We start from the raw sequence: 22,451 nt of genomic DNA, 5'->3' as shown, positions 1-22,451 counted from the left end.
TTCCTATTCTTTCTGCTCCGAAGTGCTGCCACATAGACAACTCACAAACTACAGAAGGCTCCCTGGAGAAGCATACACCTTGTTTCCTTCATCTCCTATCAACAATATTTGTCCACAATCTTGAAAGATGCTGCTAGATTTGCTCCAAGAGGACTTTCTATCAGCAAAGCACTTTCTGAACCTAAATTAAGTAAAATAATTAAAGGTTTCTGGTGCTGGGACCCTTCAAATTGTCTTTAACTCATTGGCCAAGGTTCAGTTCAGAAATCCATGACAGGTTGTTTAGGGGTAAAATAAAAAGAGAAAGGTTCCTTTTCCTCTCCCCAGAAGGCCAGAATGGCTAGTGCAAGCCTGGTGACTTGCACCCACAAACAGCAGCAAGTATGAGCTATATCAAGAAAAATGAAGTGCAATTATTGCCCACATAGCGAGAGGAGAGATTCTGGGCCGCACAGGGGGCCAACGAGCTACTCACCAAGTAGTTAAACAGGATATGAGATGTCTGGGCAGGAAAGTCTCCAATGTTCAACAAAAGCTTCCTCAGCATATACATCAGCTCGTCCTGGAATAAAAGCAAAAGTTTTTTCTTCCCACCAAAAAGTGAAGAACAGATTTCTCCTTTTTGTCCTTCCTTGCTTTGTTTCTTCCAATTTTTCCATTGTCCCCTTTTCAGCTTTGTCTCTCGGCACATGAAGTAAAACTATGCACCTGTTACTGCTCCCACATATTGCAAAATAAGGCCCAGGGCACAGCACCCAGGCCAGTGTCTTTCCCATTGTCTCTCAGAGAGGCCAGTACCTGCTGTTGCAATTTGTACTGACTGTAACACTACTGATGGTGCATTCCTGTGCCTGTGATTACCCCTGCTGACCACCCAGATTGATCTGTGAAATCTAGTTCATCTCATCTCAACAGCTGTGGCTGCCTGGTGGGAGGTGTGGACAGACTCTAACTTCCCTTCTTTTTGACACTGCCTGCCTTAAATGTAGACTAAAATATTTCTCATGATGTGAAGGGATTATAGAAGGGACAGAATCTCATTGTCAGCTGAAGAGAGACAGATGATATCACAAATGTCTTCTATGGCCCTTATCCTCTAATACCACAGCAGATTTGAGCCAGTGTTCTAGGCAGGGATATGCACAGGACAATCCATGCCAGTGATACACCTGGCAATAGTTCCCAGGGAAATGCACCTGTTCTCTGTGTCCTGTACTTGTGCTCGAAGTAGACCTATGAAGAGATGGTGAAACAACATTGCAACGGCTCAGGAACCTCTGGGGCTGGACAGACCACAGATTTCTTCTCAAAGGTAGTGAACAAACAACCTCTCTGACCAGAGATAGTGTGGATGTCCCATCCCTTGAAATGTTTAAGGGTAGATTCAGAGGGGGTTTGAGCAGCCTAGTGTAGTAAAAGGCATCCCTGCCAGTGGTGGGGGGCTGAAAGTATGTAATATTTAAGGTTGCTTCCAACCCAAAGAATTCCAGGAAACAGATGTGACCTTCTGACCATAAAGAAAAGCTTTGTGGTCAGTTGCTGAGAAGTCTCAGGAATAGTAAGTCCACCAATACCTGCTTGCTCAAGGAACAAAAGGACAGCCTTTCCTGACATTTCTCAGGTTTAATATTCATTTTAGAGTCAGTTCTTAGGCAGTGGCTTTAAAGCTGAAGCCAGTGATACTACTGATATCATACACCCAGTCGGCAGTTGAGAAAGCGACATGGAGTCTCCCTGCCTTCTGCACAGTCAGAACCAGTATGCTTCTCTTCCATAAATCTTAGCCATGCTTTGGAGCAGTCTAATGAGCCATAGAGACACAATGCCACCCCATCTTTCAGAGAATCTGAACAGAGTGGCACCAGTGAAGACAATCCTGCCTATACCACATTCACTAAACAGCTGCTCAAAGCTTGGCCTGGAGCAAGTCAGATCCTTGGTGGTGATAAATCAGCTGTGGACAAAGACTGAAGCCAAATGATGGCATGCTGCACTGTAATAGCAAATGTTCTTCTCCACCAAGGGACTCTGCTGGGGGCTGTGGGGAGAAGCAGAGGGTACCTGTCGATTGCTGATGGTGAGCTTCTCAAGGAAGTGGCGCAGAACTGTCGAGGGGTCTTCAATCAAGCAGTTCCACAGGACCTGCTGAGCAACAGCACTTACTGTAAGAGAGAAAGGAAACGAGGTCAGAACCGTCTCTAGGAATAGCTATGAACTAGTATACTTAAAAAAACATTCCCAATCTTCTTCCTTCCTCTGTCATATTTTATACTGAAACACCCAGCACCCCATTTGATGCACTAGAATTCCTGCTAACCAGGGCAGTGATCCCAGTAATAATAATCACAGGTCTAATATTTGAACCTTCCCTAACTACTGGTGATATGACAGGAAGCACTTCACAACTGTTAAGGAATGATAAAGAAATAACTGTTTGGATTCATAACTCTGGATGGACAAAATCCAGCAAAACTGAGAGACAGAAATTCATGTACTTTTTTTTTGTTCATGGACATAAGTTCAATTTCATGGTGATTCATTGAGTGATTTCATCTGGTATTGGTGAACAGTGTTAGTCAGCAGGGAATTGTGTTGATCAACTCCCTGAAGTGCAAATAATTGCAATCTTCTGAAGGTTAATAGCAACATAGAATTATTAATGATTTGGTTTTCAGTACTCGGCTGCTGATCACAAAATCACACATACATTGTTTAGAGGGCTGGCCGTATACAGCTAAAACTGAATTAAAAATGCAATAGGAAGTTAAATGTGCAACTAGCTGACATGATGAGTAAGATATGAAGGAAGCAGAACAGTCCACCATGTATTAACAATTTTGAGAAAACAATACAAGGAAATGTACTATTAATTTTCAAAGACATCACAGACCATAACCAAAATGTTCAGGCTGTGTATAGGTGGCTTTCTGCTTGTCATAAGAACAAAAAAATATGAGTGGGAATAGATCTCCAGAAGTCTTCAGTCCAAGCCTTGCCTGGAGCAGGACTGTCACCTAGGTATGTTAACCATAACTATGACTAGCCAGGGCTTGATAACCCCTGTGCATGGAGAATCAACAGAAATCATGCTCCTGGTGATTAACTTCATCCACAATTTCTAAACTGAACTTCCCGAGTTGTAACCTCTAAGTCAGGGTTCTTCTAACTCTTTGTTTCCTTTGAACCACACCAAACAAGCCCAGCTGCTACAATTACTCCTCAAAGAACACTTGTGTTAAGCCTCTCACCATCCTAGTATCCCCTCTACTAAACTTTTTTCATCTTCTCAATATTTCTTTTGAATTAGGGGCCTTTTTAGGGCCCTGAAATGGCATAAGCCCCTCAAAGCCAAGCACAAATTATTATGTAGAAAATAAAAAGGGTTTTAGATAATAGTTTTGAAACTGGTTCTGCCATCCTTAAGCAACAATCCCTGGAAGTTTAATGCAGGTCAATACCAGCTACTCCATCTTCCCGGACTTCTCCATCTTCCATCAAGTGGACAATGGGGAGCACTGCTGCACAAATGCACGCTGGAAACACAGCCTGAGGCGGCTGGGGCACGTGATGGTTTGGAGTGTGCTCGGTAGTGTGCTCTTCATCTGGAGCAGTAAGAAGAAGAGGAGTTAGGGAATACACCGTGCTGCTGCCCAGGCAGGTCAGATAAACATCTACGTTAGTGGCCTCTACACACAGAACAAAGATCAGAGCACTGTTCACTGCACAAGCATAACAGGCTTACTGATATCTCCAAGTAGAAATGGAGCCTCCAGCCAATTTCTTGATCAAGAATTTTCACTGTAAATATGCAATTTGTCAATTTACATTTCTTTTCTTGTAGGCAACTCAGTTCCTTTTGATAAAATCCCTTTTTTTCAGATAGAGTGCTACTCTCCAAGTAGACCATGAGAGCCAAGAGAAAGTAGTGTGGCAGCAGGGGAGAATAAAATAATGATGGGCAGTAACTTATTATAAACCGGCTCAAGCTTGGGAGTGTATTTGGCAAAAAAAAAAAGCCAGAGCTTTATGGGTCAACAGGAAAGGCTTCCGGTGAATGAAATCCTAGGAGGGAATACTCCAAAGTGAAGTCACTCACCTTCTGCACTGACTGCTGAGCGCACTGACCACACAGAACCACGGCGGAAAGAGTAATTCCTGTGAGAAGTGCTGGAGGTGCAGGACGGGCTCACAGAGAGACGGCGGGAGGCCAGGTTGGCAACTTCTTCTACTGACAAAGAGAATACACAATGTCAATCCAGATCCCACAGGCTTCAGGGAATTTTTTGAAGGACAGGAGTTACAAGCAAATCAGAACACTAGAAAGTCAAGTCAGGTAACACTCAAAAAACACAATTTAAAAGCTATAAAGATTAGTCAGATAGATAATTTGCTCATGCTTTGGGAAACAGCAGAACATTGTACCATAAGAGTGTTCAATGCTCAGGTGCATCACATTGTAACAGAGCTGGCCTATACTTCTTTTCATCCACTCCCTGTTAATCATCATTGTTGCTGGTGCTTAGTTTTTCTTAAGAAGTAGGATTTCTGCTCACAGCTTTTCCAGTGTATGCTTGGCTCTCATCAACCCTCTGCTCACCTAATGGCACACACCTTGGAATGCCTTTAATGAAGGCTTTGTGCTCTGTTAGCCCAGGTCAGTAAAATTCCTCACCCACAGACTAAGCTTATTGTGACTTGTGTCATGTAACCTTGGCTGTCTGAAAGTTTGGTACTGAGCTTGATCTGGTCACCTGGGCTCCCCCCACTATTCACCATAAAGGTAGAAAACCCAGAGGATATTCAGTATATCCTAAGTTCCGTTTCTTAAGACAGATACTGCCAAAGAGCAATTCCTCCCACCCTTTAATTATTTAAGATTTAAAGTAAGGAAAGACAGATTTCATTCCTAGTGTTGCATATTCTCTTGTGTTAATTCTGCAAGAAACTGGGAGCTTTGAGGTGTTAAATGCTGGCAAGTTCCACTGAAGCAGGGGCAGATGGGGTCAGTGTGTTTATCAACCAGTAAGAACTTGATATATCTGAGGTTTTGTCTTTTTTTTTTTTTTTTTTAACTAATTTTCAAATACACTTTTTCTCAATGACTTGGACTCTTCAACAAATGAACATTGGGACCTTTCTAACACTAAAAATCAATTTTCCTGGACATGGCTGCCCTAAGCAGTGCTCTGTGTTTGTGGGAAATGCCCTCAGGTTGCTGGAATGCAGTTCCTGGTCCCAGAGCACACCTTCTTCCTCCTGCTCAGAGCTTGGTGTACAGGATGGCTCGTAGCAGGCCTCCTGAGTGATGGGGATGGCAGTGATAAGACTGGCTTCCCGGCCCAGGCGTTTCTTCTCTTCCTCCTGCTGCAGGTTCTTCAGGATATGCTCAGCTCGCTGGTGGGAACGTGACACAGCTCGGGCGGAAAATGACTTCTGTTGGGAGGAAGAGAGAAGAAACACGGTCGGAAGCTGTTAGTTAAGATGCACACAGATTTTCTGACAAAGGCTTCGCCTCAGTGACATTCAGCAACTCAGTTTCTAAAAATAAATCAGATTAGTAGCAGCTGAACAGAGATTCACCAGGAGAATTATTGGCAATAAGCCTACAGAAAGCTTTGGTGCAAACTTCTCACAGGAGACACCATATGAACCAGTGCAGACTAAATCACCTCTCAGGCAGTTCTTTTGAAAAATCTTCTCTTGGAGAGAGAGCAGCTCTGTGCTCCTAAGATCTAAGTTAGTGTCTCTCACAGGGATATGAGGTGCAGTACGGTACCTCAGTGAACAAACAGAAAAGCTTGATGCCCATATAGAAAATTCTGTGTCCAACACAGACTATACCAGATTTTTTCCCAGCTGGGAAAGACAATCTCAGAGGTTAATCCACATCGTTTGGCTTAACTTACCACACACCTCTACAGAGGAAAAACAGTGCTTACTCTCAGGATGTCTGCTTACCGATTGATCTTCATTTATAGGATCCTGCACACTCCCACTGCACTGAGGGACCCAGGGAGGGTCAAACATTGGCACAGATGGCATCCCCAGCACAGGAGAAGGCAAAGTGAAGTTTATACTTGGAGGAGGAATCTAAACAAAATCACGAAAGACATTTTGTTACAGCAAACTATTATTGCCAGTATTGTTAATTAAACATGTGCACAAGTACCCAAGACATAAATTAACTCTGCCAATTTTTCCCACCTCTGCATCTGACTGGACTGTAACACCAACCATGACACATCTTCTCTGATATATCTCCTGACCTGAGTCCCCATTTTATTCTCCCTATTTTATACAGGACTTCATACCACCTCCCCGCCTAGTGAGACTTATGCAATTTTTTTTTTTCCCTAAACAGAGTTGCAGGAAATTTCATGGCAGTCTGTCATCATACATCTATCCCTCAAGGCAAGCTGTAAATGTTATCATTAAGCTTCATTGATCTTATCTACCTTGAAGATCTGCTGTGCTCCCTCTTCCATCCTTGGCCACACTTGATATCTGAACCTCCAGAGCGTGTGAAATTTAAGAATAGCATTCAGTCTTTGCACTGTTTCTGGGTGATGAAATTCGGACATCAGCATGTCGGAAACGGCCTCTGGCACTTTCACAGCACACAGCAGGAACATGGCAGCTGCAGGAAGGGAGCATCTGATCACCTGTATTTCTCAATAACGTGCTTATTTGTCAAAGAAAAACCTCAGGTGTACAAATCCACACGAAAAGAAACCCCATCCTGGCTCCATAAACCGGATCACCAATCTACCAGGCCTAAAGAAAACAGTATTGCTTCATGAAACCAAGCACGTGATTCCACCTTTTGGAGCCAAGCAGCATGACAGAAGCTTGTAAATTCTTCTGGAAAACCTGCTTGTTAAATTACAGTACACCTTCGACCTTCTCAGCCATGACTTGTTTAAAATAAGAACATCTCTTGAATTAAAGGGACTAATTGAGTTTGGTTTTCAAAGGTTCCACTTCCAAGTGATTTCTGTGTTGATCAATCAAGGCTGATTTAACAGAAACTCTGCCCTTAACAGAAGCTCTGGAACAGAAGACAGTGCCCCAGTAGAAGTCACCTGGCTATTTTCATGGGTAAAACCAGTTCTTAGTTAAGCGGGCTCCATGCAATAATCCCAATCTATCTCCAAGAGAAAACAGCGCAAGACAAAGGACCATGCAAAACAGTGTAATGGCTGCAGGACACTCCCCTCTACCACAGAGAAGCTTCTCTGCTCTGTCCACCATCTGGTGCATAGCTCTGGGCATTCTACACCCCCTCCATGAAGTAAGGAGATGTCTCAGGCAGACATAGGTCAAGCAGGGAGGTAACACTGGTGTCAGGAGTGCAACTCCATGCAACTCCAAAATAAACAACTGAGTGTAAAACCAGATGTGAGGAAATAAACCAGAAATTCCTGACTGAGAGACAGTTCTAAAATCTATGAAAGCTACACATATTTCTACAGAGACCGAAGTCTCCTACACACTCCCTGAAACAAACAGGGGATCTTCTCCTGTAAGGTCAGACGTGACTCCACAGATACTTTCCCTGGGAATTGAGAGGAAAGGTTCTGTAAGTACCCCATCATCAATTAAGTAGTGAGAACATTGGATCTTAAGCTGTACTATTTCTTTGCTAGCTGTAGCATAGGTACCTCTATCATGCTCTGCTTGGTATCTACTAGCAGTTCTTTGTGTTTTATTCCTATGTAGTAAATAGTCTGTTTAAAATCTTACATCTGTTAATTTTGTGTCTATTAAATAAATAATTTACTCTATAATAAACCAAATCAGCCATTGTTAAAGAACTTGAGAACAAGAGTGGGTTTTGGGGTGCTGGCCACCCCAATAAAGCTACAGCCTGCTACCAGAGGTCTGGGCAAAAGGCAGGGACTTATCTAAGCTCCCACCTCCATTTCTAACAGTAGTGTCTTGGTTTGAAAAGACAGGTGTCTGCTAAGGAGAGGCAGGCCTCTCTAGGAATGAGGAATTCAAATCCTTCCCTCCGTGTTATTATAATTTGGAAGATTAAAAAAAAACCTTTTCAGTCAGAGCTATGAGGAAAGGAATAACAGTCCTTTACTAGTAACTATAACAGGACAGACAAACAACAACAGCAATTATTAAAATAGTAAAACAGAACCAAGAACCCCGGGGGCAAACGGTGGAAGCTCCGGCGCTGATGGCTGGAAGCCGGGCGCGGTGGACTGTCCTCCGCAGGCAGGGGGTGTCCTGGCAGGCAGAGGTGGCAGTGCCGGAGAAGCTGCAGCGGCTGGACCCAGGCTGACCCAAAATCCAGCAGGACAGTGAAGAAACTCCGAATTCCTGGGCACTCCGACAGATGATAGAATTCCCAGGACCAGACTCCCCCGTTATTGGTGGACTCTACGCAGCTACCCGTCACCCGACCGTGCTCCCCGGAAGCTGAGAGCAGCGAGCCCCTCCACTCTCAGCTCTCCAGGAGTTTTTTTTTCCTCCCCCAAAAACTAAGTGATCAACTCTTTTTTGTCCGGGTCAAGCACCCTTTAACTATCAGTATTTCGTCTCCTAGCAACTTATGGGGGGGAAAAAATTCTACAGGAAACTTAACCCTCAACAAGTAGCTGAGCTGACTCACAGTTGTTTCAATGCATCATTAAATATGATTAAATTAAAACAGACATTATTTAAAATACAGACTGATGGAGGCCAGTCAATGCAGGTGGTGTCTGAGGGACACTGCAGGAGACAGAAGCAGAGGGATTAGTGTTGCTGTGGGAGTTCAGTGGGGTTAGAGAATCCATGGCTTCTTTCACCTGTAGCTCACCACAGAGCACTGGAGACAATTTCTCTCGATCTGCTGGCTGCTTCTCCACAGTAGCAAGAAGACATTTGCCATTGTGTTTTCTTCAGTGCTTGTTCAGCAGGTGCCAGGCCCCAGAGCAGTGCTCATGGGAGGCAGTGTGAGCGCTACAGGAAAACAAGGCTACTCTCTGACAGCCTGGGCTCCTGGTGCTGCTCAAAATCTGTGGGGACCTTCAAGTTTCACCAGCTCAGAGAATCCTTCTGCTCTCTAATCTTCTCAAACTGTAACAAGTCTTAGTAGGCCAGATGTAAAAGTGTGAGTTCATCCTGAAGCAACCAAGAAGGAGCAGAGCCTTGGGAGAGGTCAGCAGATGGTGCTGTAGTACATTACCAAGGCTTTCTTTTTATTCACCTTCTGTAAGCAACACTGGGGGTTTTCACTGTTTGACCTCGATTAATGAAATTTTGCTTGGGCTGTAATCACCTGCTACTAAAAAAAGCTACCACTGACCCTCAAATGGATTTTAATCCCCCCTTCAGGAAAGGGGGAAGAAGGAAGATGTATTGCAGAGGCTGCATTGGAGGAGCAGCCAGGTAGCACTCCTCAGGAAGAGCAGCAAAGCTTCATCCCATTCCCTGTGACCCATGCAAATTTTTTATTAGAATCATAGTGTCATTAAGGTTGAAAACGACTTCTAAGATCATAGAGTTAAAAAAGTATCCAAAATTATTCCCTCAGAAGGGGACTTGAAGCAGAGAAAGGAGTACTGCATTAGGCAGATTATTTCTCTTTATTTTGCTCCTTCCTCTACCTGTCTACACATGTGACCTGGGAAAGGCAAAGGTTAAAGGGAGAGCACAGGAAGACCTGTGAAATGAAATGGTCTGTGCACTGGTGGAGTAGATGGAAGTGATAGAAACCTGAAGAACATAAGAAAGGGGTGGGGGCCAAACAATCTACTTCAGGGCAATTCATTGTTAGCTGTGGAAAATAAAGGCCTGGTGTACTGCATTGAAATGTGATGGAAAGGGGAGTGGTGTTTGAGAAGGACTTCAAAACTCTTGCGTTGCTAACAGCTTTTGATAAAAATGTCTGTAACTTAACCCTCAGTGAAAGAACACCTCGGACAACCCCATAGGTATGCAAATCCGTGAAAGGAGGAAACCCTTCGACCGTTTCCTTGCATGCTGGGGGCGGAGAAAGTTAGAACTTGAAAGTTGTGGGAGATTGGTTTAGAAACAAATTCAATTGATTTGACACTTTATTTAAGTAAACCGTGTATTGTGTGTGAAGGATATTCACACACCTAAGGCTGTGGCTCATGATTTCTGTTCACCCACATTAGCACACACTGAGTAGGAGTGTTTGGACATGACAGTAAGGCTAGAGAGGACCTCCCGAGCCACATCATCAAATTCCTTTCACAAGCTCTTAAACCAAAGGGCTTTTGCTTTCTTCTCTGGTGGTTGTAAATCTGTTTTTCACATGGAAGTAGCCATAAAAAGTTATCACTCATCTTCATTCTACTCTGACAAACTGTTCTTAAATATTTGATGGATAGTATTTATCTAAATAATAATTAAATAATCCTTTCTCTTTGTCCAGTCTTCTGTCATTATGAAGAGTAAAGATATCCCCTCTCAGTCTTCATCTGAGAAGTTGAACCTCTTCATAAATATCTTATTTCACTGACCAAAATTGTGTTTTTAAAGTGCTGTGTTCTAGGTAATTGTACATTATGCTTTACAATAGCATTAATACTTTGAATCACTAATGAAATACCTCCTCTGACACATCCTGACTGTGTTTATTTTTTCACAGCTGGTCATTGAGTCATGTCTTTTGGCCAATGGATAAACTCTGAGCCTGGATCATTCCCATGGGAGAACAGCCAAGCTCATGGCAGAAACTCTGCAACAATATATATGACCTTATAAATTATTGTAATAAATGTCATCCCATGTGCAGAATTTCAAAGTACTACCTTCACAGGTATATGATGTCCTAATCATCTGTCTTAAAGATGCCTCTCAGCTATGTGTCATCAGAAATCATCTGTACACTTCAAAACCAAGTGGAAATGGAAAATTTAGACAGTACCATACAATTGCAGCACTTAATGAACAATGCTGCTGACTCCATGCAACATGAGAATTTTCCTTACAGCACAACAGGAGCTATGACAGTTTCATTCCCATCCCCTGTATCAGTTTTTGTATGGGCTCTCAACTGGTGCTAACATTTCCATGAGGCAACATACGGAACACTTTAGTACTCTGGACAGACTGAATCACTGTGTTTTCTCTGTCTACAAACCCAATTGAATACAAATACTATTTTTGATATTCTCCAAACATCCAGGGCCTCAGAGAGAGTGCCCTCCTGATCCTTCTGACCACCTCTTTTCCACAGAGCACACAAAGGTTTATGAAAACCAAACAGCCCCCAAGAAACTCTTGGTGGCATTCAGATTCCTCCACTACAAAGCCCTGTGATGGACTGTGGGGTGTGCAGCCACAGCAGCCGTTCTAAAGTGGTTTGGTTCTCTTACCTGCTGCCCCAGCCATGTGCTCATCCACACTGAGCAGGAGCTCCCAGGCTGCTGGCTGGATGTCCCCGTACATCTCCTCTGTGAGGATAGGAGCTGCCTTGATGAGCAGTGACAAGGGGGCAGGGGAGAGGCTCATCACCTGCAACAAACCAAGCCATGCCTGAGCTGTGCAAACTATCCACAGGGAAGAACACACTCAGTAATTTTACCCTGGTTTTGGTCTCTGCAAATTACCCACCAATAACCTCCAGGTTCATCCATTTCTGAAAATGCTCCATGGAGGGGATGTGGCTTGCAGCCTCTACTAAAACAGCAGTGTTTCCAAACTAGTTCCTGGAGTCTTTTGCTTGTCCCTCACATCACCAAGACACCAAAAAAAAATGACAGAAGGAAAGCCAAACTCCACCAAAGTGGTGCACAAACAGTGATACAGGTCCATTAAACTCTAACTAAGAACAGACCTATGAAGAGTCTGTTGCTTCTTCAGGAACCTTGTACAAGTAAAAAAAAAGAAAACTAATACTGTAGACCACCAGGCTGCAGCTAAACCTATCTGTGAATTCTTTGGTGCAAATGCCACTATGGAAAGAGAGAGATGAAGACGGTGATTTAATGGAGCTAAATGTTTAAAGGATTTTTTTGATTCCTTAAGAAGTATAAATTTAGTTTTACTCAGATTGGGAAAAGATGTAGGGCTGAACTGATTGATATTCAGGAACAGTCCTTCACATAGGCTTGGAGATCCATATATATTTTCCCTCCTGCTGCATTTTAACCTGGCACCTATATATCCGCCTCCCTAACTAGCATATGCCCTAATCAGTACCTGATTCCTGATGTATTTTAGCATTCCAGAGTCCTTCTTCCCTTCCAAGTTGATATCGATCACCCTCTTTTTAAGAGAAGGAGTTCTCAAGCATGACTTGTCTGAGCACTGGAAGGAAGTAAAAAGAAAGTGGCATTCACATTGAGGAATATTTGTCAAAATGTGGAAAAGGAGATTAGGGACAAGAGGAATTTCCATATACTATTTCCATCTGGTACCAGAGCTGTAACACAAAGCCTTCTAGCACAGACCTAGTATCAGTGAGACAACAAATATCCACTTTTTTCCTATTTCCAACAATGCTTTTCCCAATAAAATCTTAAGGTAGAAGACAGTAAAACAAATAAAGAATTTGAATGTTCTCTGTGTAATCTTCACTGGTGGCACACCCATGTATTTAGTTAAGTAGGTTAGAGGCAAAAAGTCTACAGCTTCCCCGTAAAAAATTACCAGTGGAAATGTTCAGTGTTCAGAGTGATTATTCTCACAGAATCGGAGAATCATTGATGTGGGAAAAGACCTCTAAGATCATTGAGTCAAACCAGTAGTCTAATGCTGACAAGTCCACCACTAATCATGTCCCCAGGTGCCACATCCTTACATTTTTTAAAGCCCTCCAGGGATAGTGACCCCACTGCCTCACTGAGCAGCGTGTGCCAGGGCTGGACAAACCTTTCAGAGAAGTTGTTTTTTCTAATATTCAATCTAAACCTTCCCTTGTGCAACTTGAGCCCATTTCCTCTCAATCATGTCCTTTGTTTCCTGGGAGCTAAGTTCAACATCCACCTGGCTGCACCCTCCTGTGTTGTGGAGACTGAAAAAGTCCCCCTTGAGCCTCCTTTCCTCTAGGCTGAGCTCCCCCAACTCCCTCAGCTACTCCTTGTGCTCCAGCCCCTTCCTCATCTCCATTTCCTTCTCTGGACACACTTCCCTGTCTTTCTTGGACTATGAAAAAAGCAAAGATTGTCAATTGGTCTCTGGAAGTGAGGTCTGTGCAAATTTCTTTTTTCCTGCTGTTTCTTAAATGCTTTGATGGTTTGTTATATGACGAAATGCGTATCTCTGTCTTGCAATTCAAAGGTGGAGACAAAACAAGACACAGGAATGCGAGGTTCTTTTGGAACCTTTCATGAAACCTACCAGCTACTCTTGCCTGCCTTCTGCAAAGGAAATGACTGCCTCTCTCCCTAAATAACCCATGCTTTTCTGCGCTAGAGGAAAAATGTGGGGTTTACAGTTTTCAGGAAAGCAGAAACATTATTAGCTTCTTTTTCACCTGCTGTGTGCTTTCTTTTATGAAAATACCCTTCAATTTTCTAACTTGACAGGAAACAATCAATCTCCTGGTTGATGAAGAAACATAATTAATTTTTCTCCTTCGTATGCCACTGCCAGAGATGATAGCCTCTTTACCCAACTGAAAGCTTCATGACAGTTTAAACAACATTTTTGTTTTCAGTATTACTGCAAAGCAGTTGACTGGCTCTGGCCATTACAATTATTCAGGATAACTGTAGTCTGTCTGCTGTAGTTTAACTATTGACATAATTCAGTTGGTGCCTGGATGGGCACTTTCCTGAAAGCAGAAATGTATTTCCACTGAAGTTAAAAGCACGCTTTTATATATAAAAAGGCACAAAGTTATCTGAATATCCTGCTGAAATGGTCATTAAAAGGAGACAAACATTAAAGACTAATGTATACAATTCTTGGAACAGCTGAGAGCTCAGACCTAAAAGAAAGAAATTGCAAAGATTTTACAAGAATTTCAAGAGTGATTCTTACTAACAGACAAGAAAAAAACATGAACAAAGAGAGACAGAATCCACAGGGTAGTAAGTTGAGGCCACAAAAGAACACTTAAATTGAAGTCAGGTTGTAAGCTTTTTAAATCACCTTATAAGCAACTAAAATTCATCCCAATCAATACAGATTACATTCCTTACATAATGCTGAATGACTTAATTTCTGGGGTTTTTTACAGCAAAGCTAAGCTTAGGAAAAGCCGTATTCATTTTGTCATGAAAGAACCGTATGAGCACACTAGGCAGTTTTTGAAGGCAGTTATGACGTGCCTGGACAAATCCTAAAACATTCTGCTTTTTCCATTTACTCACTTCCTTTTGTTTTTTGCCTCTTGCCACATTGTTCAAAGTGCTGTTTTCTCTCAGGGAGTCCACTGTGTCCCCATAGAGCAGCTTGATGGCCCGGACAAGGCGAGCACAGGAGCGGCTGTGATGGAGGTAGCAGTGTGGGTGGCAGTAGTCAATGTGCGTACATATGAAACTCTGCTGGTTGCATAACAGGATCATAACCTGGAAATCAAAAAAGAAAAAAAATAGTTACCCATGGAAAATGGAGTTACATAGGCAGTGGTTGGGACAGTCAAGCAAACTCTTCCTCAGCCTAGCTAGGGAGTGTGGAGCTCAACACAGCTTTAAAAAGGCACGTGTGTCTGCGAAGATCATACTTACAAGAGGTTTGCAATCTAGCTAAAGAAACTTTAACGCTAACAAAGCAGAGAAACAGCTGTTGTAGATGCATGTATTCAGCTGGTGGCAAGGTGAAGGCTGAGGAAAACAGGATTGTCTCAGTTTGCAGAAAAGCTATCACCATTCTAAGATGAGAGCTTGGACTGGAAACCATCAACTAGCCAATTGCTATTAAAGCTGCAACTCCACCATGTTTGGGGGTTAGTTTCTTTCAAGGGGTGCAAAGGGAAATATCTCAATATGCTTTTAAGTAGAAACAAGCTGTGTCAGTTGCTCTGCATATGCTTCCCTCACTGTCACTGGGTTGACCCATGCACACCAGCTCTATGGTAGCTGGCTGGCTCAGTTGCTACTTCTACTAGTGTTGCCATATGGCAGGAAGGAGTAGTAAAACTTATCTAAAAATCAGGTAAATGTTTTGGAATTTAGCTATTCTGAGCCCTGCTTTGCTGCAGCAACACTGGTATTATTTCCTAAGCTACTTTAATTAAAGATAGCCTTGGCAAGTCTACACTTGGGTGACTGCTCTCTGGTGTAACTCAGATGGTTTCTTGCCAGAGGAACAAAGTTCAGCCCAGCAGCTCTTTGTACATTGATCTTCATATCAGACACAAGCCCAACCTCTTATTAGGACTCTGAAGAAAACACACAGGCAGCTCCAAGCCATTCACACTGTAGGTCTTAAGAGGCCTTTATGAATCTTTCTCTTCCCCCCATAATCCAGTGCAGAAGTACCCTGAAATACCAGAAGGAAGCTATCCCAATTTTCCACCCACTGTGTCTGTCTGTGCAGCTGCAGTCTGCTGGCTGTCTCTTCAGGCTGCCACATCATTCTCAACCTTAAAATACTGAAGCTTCAAAAAATGAGAGGAGCTTAATATAAAACAAATCTGTGTAATGTTTCCTGTGTTTGCCACCTTGTTCTGGCCTCCTATCATTTCGGGGTCAATAAACAGTAACGGAATATTTGTATCAATGTGCAAATTGTGTAGCAGCACTGGCGAGCTTCTACCAGCCTCTGGTCCACTCTTACAAATTGCTGTAATGGTACACTGACACAGAGTGAGGACACCACGCTCCAGGCTCCCTAAAGGACAGGCAAAGGAAATGTTGGTGCCTTCACAGCAGCAATTGGAACCAGTGATCCTTTTGAGTTGTTTGCTTGTGACAACCAAGTAAAGCAGACCTTTGTTTTGCCTTTAGTTTTAGTGACCGTCTACACAGACCTTCTTTCTAACCAATGAAAGAAACAGCATTGTCATGTAATAGTAGTACTTGTGTGTCATTAACTGTTTCAGGTGATTTTTCAAACTTTCCTTTCTCCTATGCAAGCTAATCACATGTAAAGTGAGACAAACCATCTCATGTTTCCTTCAGAAATTGTGAGTTCATGCATCCTCCCACACTGAGCAAAGGCCCCATCATTTACCTTAAGCTGCTAACTAGGGAAATTCCCTTATCCTCTAGAGATGCAGCATCTAATACATACATATATGTCTAATACACTCAGTTTAGTATACTGGAGTTTTCAAATGAGGTGTAATCATCAGCAGGAGCATTAGAGTACTGGCAGAAAGCAGGGTAGTCCAGGGATTGAGGTACTACATTGGAAGACACGGCATTCAAGTTACCTGCCCTGCCAGCCTCATCTAAAAAAAAACAACTATCAAGAACTGCTTCTGACATCAAAGTATTAGATTAAGTGTGTTCTTGCTCACACTCCATAGGAATGAGGCAGTTGAGAGCAGACTCTGTGAAATATCTGGGGGAAGAAAACGAAGCTATCTAGTCAGTATTGACAGCTGTCTTAAGCAAAAGCAACTCAACAGTCAAAAGGTGTCTGTGCTCACACACAGTCACATCAATCATTGCACAAGGCGTGTGCAGGTCACATTGACAGTACTGCACCATCACAGCGTGTCACGAGGCAGTGCATGCTGCCGTGTGCAGTCCTTGGACACCAGTGGACTGGGCAGGGCAGACTTGGCCAACTGACTTCCGGCAAGTCTCAATCACACAGAAATTGCCCAAAGGGATGTCTTAGACCCCGCATGACCAAACCACATCTGCACTGTTGTACGCCCAGTCTGTTGGACAGCGCCAAAACTGTACCAGGCTCAGCTGGCTTACATGAGCAGCTTCTAAAATGTCACTTCCCAGAAGCCAGGGCCCCAGCTCACACTGCAGCCCATTGTGTTGCTCTCCCTGAAATACACACTACTGGCCACGCTGGAGATTGGGTACTTTTCTACTTGAGCTAATGTATTTTTCAGCTGAGGTAGTATGGCTGTCCCTGCACACCTAGGGAGAAAAAAAACTACATGTACAAACTAGAGAAAAGGAGATTTAAATCCATTTCAGAAATGGCCAACACACAATTTCCAAAGGTCACAGCTTACTTACACTTGAGATCCTTTCTGCTATATGGACAAAGCACAAACTGCGACCTGGTTATTGCCAGACAAAGGCTTTTCTATTGAAAATTCCATCCTTGAGAGCACTGCTGGCAAACTGTACTTACGTGCAGCCACGACATGTTCCGATGATAGTTCTCCTCCATGCCCGTGTTGCTCAGCACCTCATGTTCAATGCTGGGTTCGCTCGCGCTCCAGGGGCTCCCTTCTTCAAAAGAAAAATACCCAAAAGGTTGTTGTTTTTATTGTTCCCTATGTGCTTTAAGACTAGGGACAGCACTTGTAAGCCAGGCCAGCCTTGTGGGAACAGATGAGAGTACACAGAATGTGCCACACTGGAAAGACTGCATTTGGACATCCCTCCCCAGTCCTGTGCTGGCTTGACACTTACAAGAACTATTTGGACTTGACCCAGAGGCCATCGTGGCAGTAGGAAACGTTTGTCCCTCCATTTTATTTTTTTTTTTTCTTTAATGGAAGGGAAATGGATAATCTAAAGCCATCATAAACAAGTTCTTTGCACCATTCAGATGCTGCAATTGGTTGGTTTAGTGATCTGCATTGACTGGGCTCTGTGGTTAAAAACATCAACAAAAATCCAACCAGAAGTGGCATCCACCTGGAAATGCCAACAGGTAAAGTCCCTGCTAATTGCCCGTAAAAACTACTACTGTCATGGGGATGAAAGGGGAAAAAAATCCTGATTCTAGCACACTAGAGCACTTTAGAATTCAGCCAAGGGACAGATTTCCCTAAGACCTTCACTGACCCCTGTGTTTCCCCTAGCCACGTCATACCCTATGTGCCTCCTATAAAACTAATGATATTGAGTTGGCTGGAGATGACTATTTGGTTTACCCTTTTTCTCTTCTTTAAGTGAGCTCGCTAAGTCTACAGAATTGACAATCCCACTCTCCATGTTCTCCTGCTGAAGGATCTTTTGGGCAACGTAAAAATGACCATTAAATTTGGGAGGTTATTTCAGCTCTAAAGATATCCGCAGTTTTTGGTTAACACCAATAGTGAAGGGAAGCGCTTTAATGCAACTGTGATGGAGATTTCACAGAGTAGGATGCACATTTTGTTTCCATAAGATAAATGTATGGACATCCATCTGTTAAATACTAAGGAAAGCAGCTGTAAACCGCACAAAAAGATATATATGCCAGTATGTAGAAATACAGTATGCAGTATGTGAATGTTATGTTCTGCATATAGGAATATGTTTTACATGTCACCTGACATGCTTATGACATCATATTCAACACAGAATATGAAGTACATGCCTAAATATGTATGTGTGCATATATATATATATATACACACACACACACATATACACACATATAGCCAATCTGCTGCTATGGACAATAAAATATCATATATACATATGATCTCATGCATTCATTACATCCTGTGATTTAGGGGTGTGTGTATGTGCATATACACAGGTGCATGTCCTACCCTAAAGACAGCGAGCGTTTGCCTGGCAGGCCAGCATTCTAAGAGCTCATGCTCCAACACGGTGCTGAATCGACAATCTGTGCTCGGAGCCGACACCGCACTCAGGATTTGTACTGTGCTCCTCCCGGGCCCTAGTCCAAGGCAGTCCCTGAAAAGAGCTCTAGATTTTTCCTAGCCTGCAGAGGTGGGAATCTCTTGGTCATTTCTAGCTCTGCTGCAATCATGTCAAAGAGTTTAGGGTCCTTCCTATTGTCCCCTCCCTTTCCGCCCACTCATCTAAGTTACCTATATCAGTGACAGTGTCCCTGCTGTGGGACAGCTGCAGCTCCTCATTCTCAGACTCTGAGTCCTGCCGTGATAACTTGGTGCTCTTTAGGCTGCCGGCCCGGCGAATGCTGGAAAGGGAACCCCCCTTCTTCACCCGGAAACTGCGGGTTCCTTTAATCTGGAGCAAGCGGGAGCCTCCTATCCTGATCTTCCTGCTGGGAACTGTATTAAAAGAATAAAAGAGGACTTTTTTCCCCTTAATTTTTCCCCATTTAATAAAGAAAGAGATCCTGGCCCTCCCCACCCTCCCAACCCTTTGCTGCCAGCGTGTACTGCAGCATCTTCTGCCAAGGAATGTGGGATCAGAGGCTCCCTCCAAAGCCAACGCCAATGCAGCTCAATCAGTCAGGGAGTAAAGATGCTTTCACAGAAGTGTGTTCAACACCTCACATCCTCGAGATCTGGTACATCACCTCAGGCCTTGTCTGTATTTGGAATTAGCCCTCGTTCAACCACCAGTAAGCAGAGTCATCTGCACTAAGAGAAACCCAAAACACGGACAAGAAAATCCTGCAATTCACACCGATTTGAATCAATTCCTGCCAGGAAGCAGGATCAACCCAATGGATGTAAACTGCAGTTTTCTTTGCCAGTCCTCAGAGTTTACATTAGTGCAGCATCACCTGCTGGAAGCACCTAGGACAAACCTATTATCCCACGGGCCTGGGTTCTGTAAACCTCACTGAGCTCTGCAGTAGGATCAATTATTTATTTATACAGCATGTGTGACTGCAGGAGGGGAGTCTGCTACATGAGGCTAGCGCACAAGGCTTCTCTGAAGAAAGATTTGCATAAATCCGTGTCTCTGCATGTTACTCTTCATCATTAGAATGCTTTAGAGGAAACAGAAGCACGTAGATCTTCTCCTTCAGACAAATCAGCAGCTTTCAGGCATTAACAACATCCATTGACACTCTGCATTTTTGATGAGCACAGACATGGAATGGTTCAATGTTTAAAGCATCAACTGTTTGCACTTTCATTCTCCTCTTAGTTCAAAGGCAGTACATGGCAGTATGTCTGTCCAAATGTTGCAACACTCAGTCATTTTACTGCAGATCTAACCAGGCAAGGCCACGTGTGATCAACTACCTTTTGGTGTGTGGTTGAGAATGAACACCACAGAGCTTTTTTGGGTAATACCATGGGTAAGCAAAATATTTCAATAGAATTGTATTTTGGCTTCAGGATAAAGCAAACACACCTTTACTCCTGAGACTGCCCCCATTTCCTCCAGAACAGAATTCCCACTCCCATTTCCAGTGGCTAGCATCCTGGTCAAAGACAGCTGGACAGGTTTTGAGAGCTACCCCTCAGCCCTCACAAATCAGTGGGCAAACCACTGTTGGGTTATCAAAGAATCTCCCTCCAAGTGATCATACTCCCCAGCAATCGCTACTGTTTGGATAATGTCCAGGTCAGCTCCACAAATCCCAAACTGCTTAAGCACTTTTCATGTAGTCCTCAGAATCCCATTTTGGCACCCAAAGAGTACATATGATCATCTGAGAGCCTGCATCTGCCTAGCTGTAGTGTCTGTATTTCAGACCTACCTGGAGCAGATTCTATACAGTAAACCCACGGCTTTTGGATAGCTGCTAAGCCATGCCTGGGGGGAGCAATGAGAGCAAAGCTTTTAACACTCCAGAAAAATGAAGGGAAACAGATTAGTACTCATCAAAGAGTCTGAGATAAAGAAACCTCCCACTGCAGGCAAGCAAAGTTTAGTTACATTCACACAACAACGTTTTCTTATATAGAAAAGTGTAGATTATGAAAGATGCCTCTGCATCTGTAGTGTTTGGCCCAGGTGGATTCCCAGAAGAGTATGCTGTGGCCAAAGAAAAGAACATAATTATTGTAATTTTAAAATATAACATTACCTTGCATTTATTAAGCTTCTAAAATACTGGAATTACATTTTTGCTATGGCATATTAGGATTCAACCTTCCTACAACAGTCATTTTCCTCATGTCTAAAATGGAGTAAAGAGGCAGCTTTAGTAAAGGAAAACTACATGACAGTTTAGGGAAAAGGGATAATGGAAAGAAAACTCAAAACTGCAGGAAAGTGTAGTTCAATGGAGAAAAGGATGCAGAAGGTCAATACTATCTTTGCAAAAATACATTACACCTATAGCACAGTAACATGCAAAGGAACAGCTAAGTCAGCACTGTCTCTAAGAGAAAGAGGATAGTCAGACACTTTCCACCAGCATTTTCCAGCTGGACTGCCTGCTTGAAGGTATTCTCCCACTCAGGTAAAGTCCCAGCGGGCAGGACTGTTCCCTGAAAAGCTTAAAAATGGTTTCAAGCAATTGTAACTATCCTCAAAAAGCCCCAACCCCAACTTTTTCTCATCTAAATAGATAAAGACATCCCACACATGTTAGACTATCAGACAGACCATAAGGCTGTGTGTTTTTCTGAACTGCCAATATACCAAGAGTGGACAAAATGAGGCTGAGCATCAATTTATCCAGCTCACCTTTCTTAGGTGGGTACCCAGCTGTCTGCACAGAAGTAACCGGCCCACCGGACACACAATTTTGGAGAAAGTTTTATACCACACAAGTCTCGGAAGCATTTCTAATATTTTCTCTAGTAATTGTGGCAGAGTCACAGCTGGAGACAACAGAAACTTTATCCAAAGCCCATAGAAGTCAATGAAAGCTCCTTCAAATCATTAATAGGCACTACACTTCTGAGAGGAAAACCAGCCACAGACCTCACTGTTGTGAAAGAGTCATTAAACATTTATCCTTTCCAAGCAATCATCAAAATTATCATTCAAATTCCTCCACCTGTAAATTACTACTATGAGACAGAATGTAAATAGTTCTAGAAAACTTGTTAGAGGGTCATCTAGAGGTATCTGGCAGTTTAGTCTCTTAACTGCAAATACACATAATGACTATATTGTATTGCAACACTTGTACCATCAGATAGAATGTGAGTCTTGCATGAGATGGCTCAAGAATGGAAACGATTTGCTGCTCTCAGCAAACACAGTGAGCTTGAAGTTTGCTTGTACAGTATAGAGTATGTTGGTAACATCAATCTGCTTAGCCATCAAAAGCCACACAGTGTATTTTCATGTGGTAGCAAAGAATTCGAGAGACCAATTACACTAATTTGTTGTGATGCCATGACTTCCAAACAGGTAGAGATTTTCTACAGAAAAATACCAATCTTCCTTTCTATCTGTGATTTTCCCAAAATGAAAAACTGTGATCAGAAAAAGAACAAACACTACTTTTGATCTTTATTTTTACAGTGAATCAAATAGTGATGCTTCTCTCAGCATCCCACTAAGAGACAGTTTCAAACAAGGCTTGCACATTTTTAGCAATTGTGCGAAGCTTTTGATCGATTTCAGTCATAGCACTGCTTTATAAAATTTAACATCTTTGCTTCTCACATTCATTATGTTGAACCCTGAAGGCCAGAAGCGTCTCGGAAATGATTTAAAGCCACGTGACTCCATGGCTGCCTGCTTTTTAACACAGCCTATGCAAATGAAAACACAAAATCAACCACCACTTCACAAGCCCTGAGAATACAGAAGCCTTATTGTTCTGACAAA

The 22,451-nt window shown here is 42.9% G+C and overlaps 1 protein-coding gene across 12 annotated transcripts in view; it reads right to left on the bottom strand.

The window, feature by feature from the left end:
• The window catches only part of UNC80 (unc-80 homolog, NALCN channel complex subunit), a 132,967-nt gene that overhangs the window by 47,916 nt on the left and 62,600 nt on the right, over window positions 1-22,451 (bottom strand). For 7 of the 12 annotated variants that reach the window (XM_040069060.2, XM_040069065.2, XM_040069064.2 and 4 more), the window contains exons 27-38: window positions 18,824-19,027; window positions 17,182-17,282; window positions 14,286-14,483; window positions 12,169-12,276; window positions 11,343-11,481; window positions 6,456-6,637; window positions 5,959-6,090; window positions 5,247-5,433; window positions 4,097-4,228; window positions 3,459-3,602; window positions 2,062-2,162; window positions 476-562 (exon numbers count right to left, since the gene is read on the bottom strand). In XM_040069060.2, coding sequence (XP_039924994.1) covers window positions 476-562; window positions 2,062-2,162; window positions 3,459-3,602; window positions 4,097-4,228; window positions 5,247-5,433; window positions 5,959-6,090; window positions 6,456-6,637; window positions 11,343-11,481; window positions 12,169-12,276; window positions 14,286-14,483; window positions 17,182-17,282; window positions 18,824-19,027 — 1,715 coding nt within the window. The remainder of the gene's footprint in view (window positions 1-475; window positions 563-2,061; window positions 2,163-3,458; window positions 3,603-4,096; window positions 4,229-5,246; window positions 5,434-5,958; window positions 6,091-6,455; window positions 6,638-11,342; window positions 11,482-12,168; window positions 12,277-14,285; window positions 14,484-17,181; window positions 17,283-18,823; window positions 19,028-22,451) is intronic. The other 5 variants (XM_040069069.2, XM_040069071.2, XM_040069072.2 and 2 more) reach the window with 2 other exon arrangements.

Source organism: Hirundo rustica, chromosome 7, assembly GCF_015227805.2.
Source record: "Hirundo rustica isolate bHirRus1 chromosome 7, bHirRus1.pri.v3, whole genome shotgun sequence".
In the NCBI taxonomy this organism is placed as follows: domain Eukaryota; kingdom Metazoa; phylum Chordata; class Aves; order Passeriformes; family Hirundinidae; genus Hirundo; species Hirundo rustica.
Note: the sequence above shows the minus strand (reverse complement) of the source record. Positions and strands in the feature narration are given on the sequence as shown.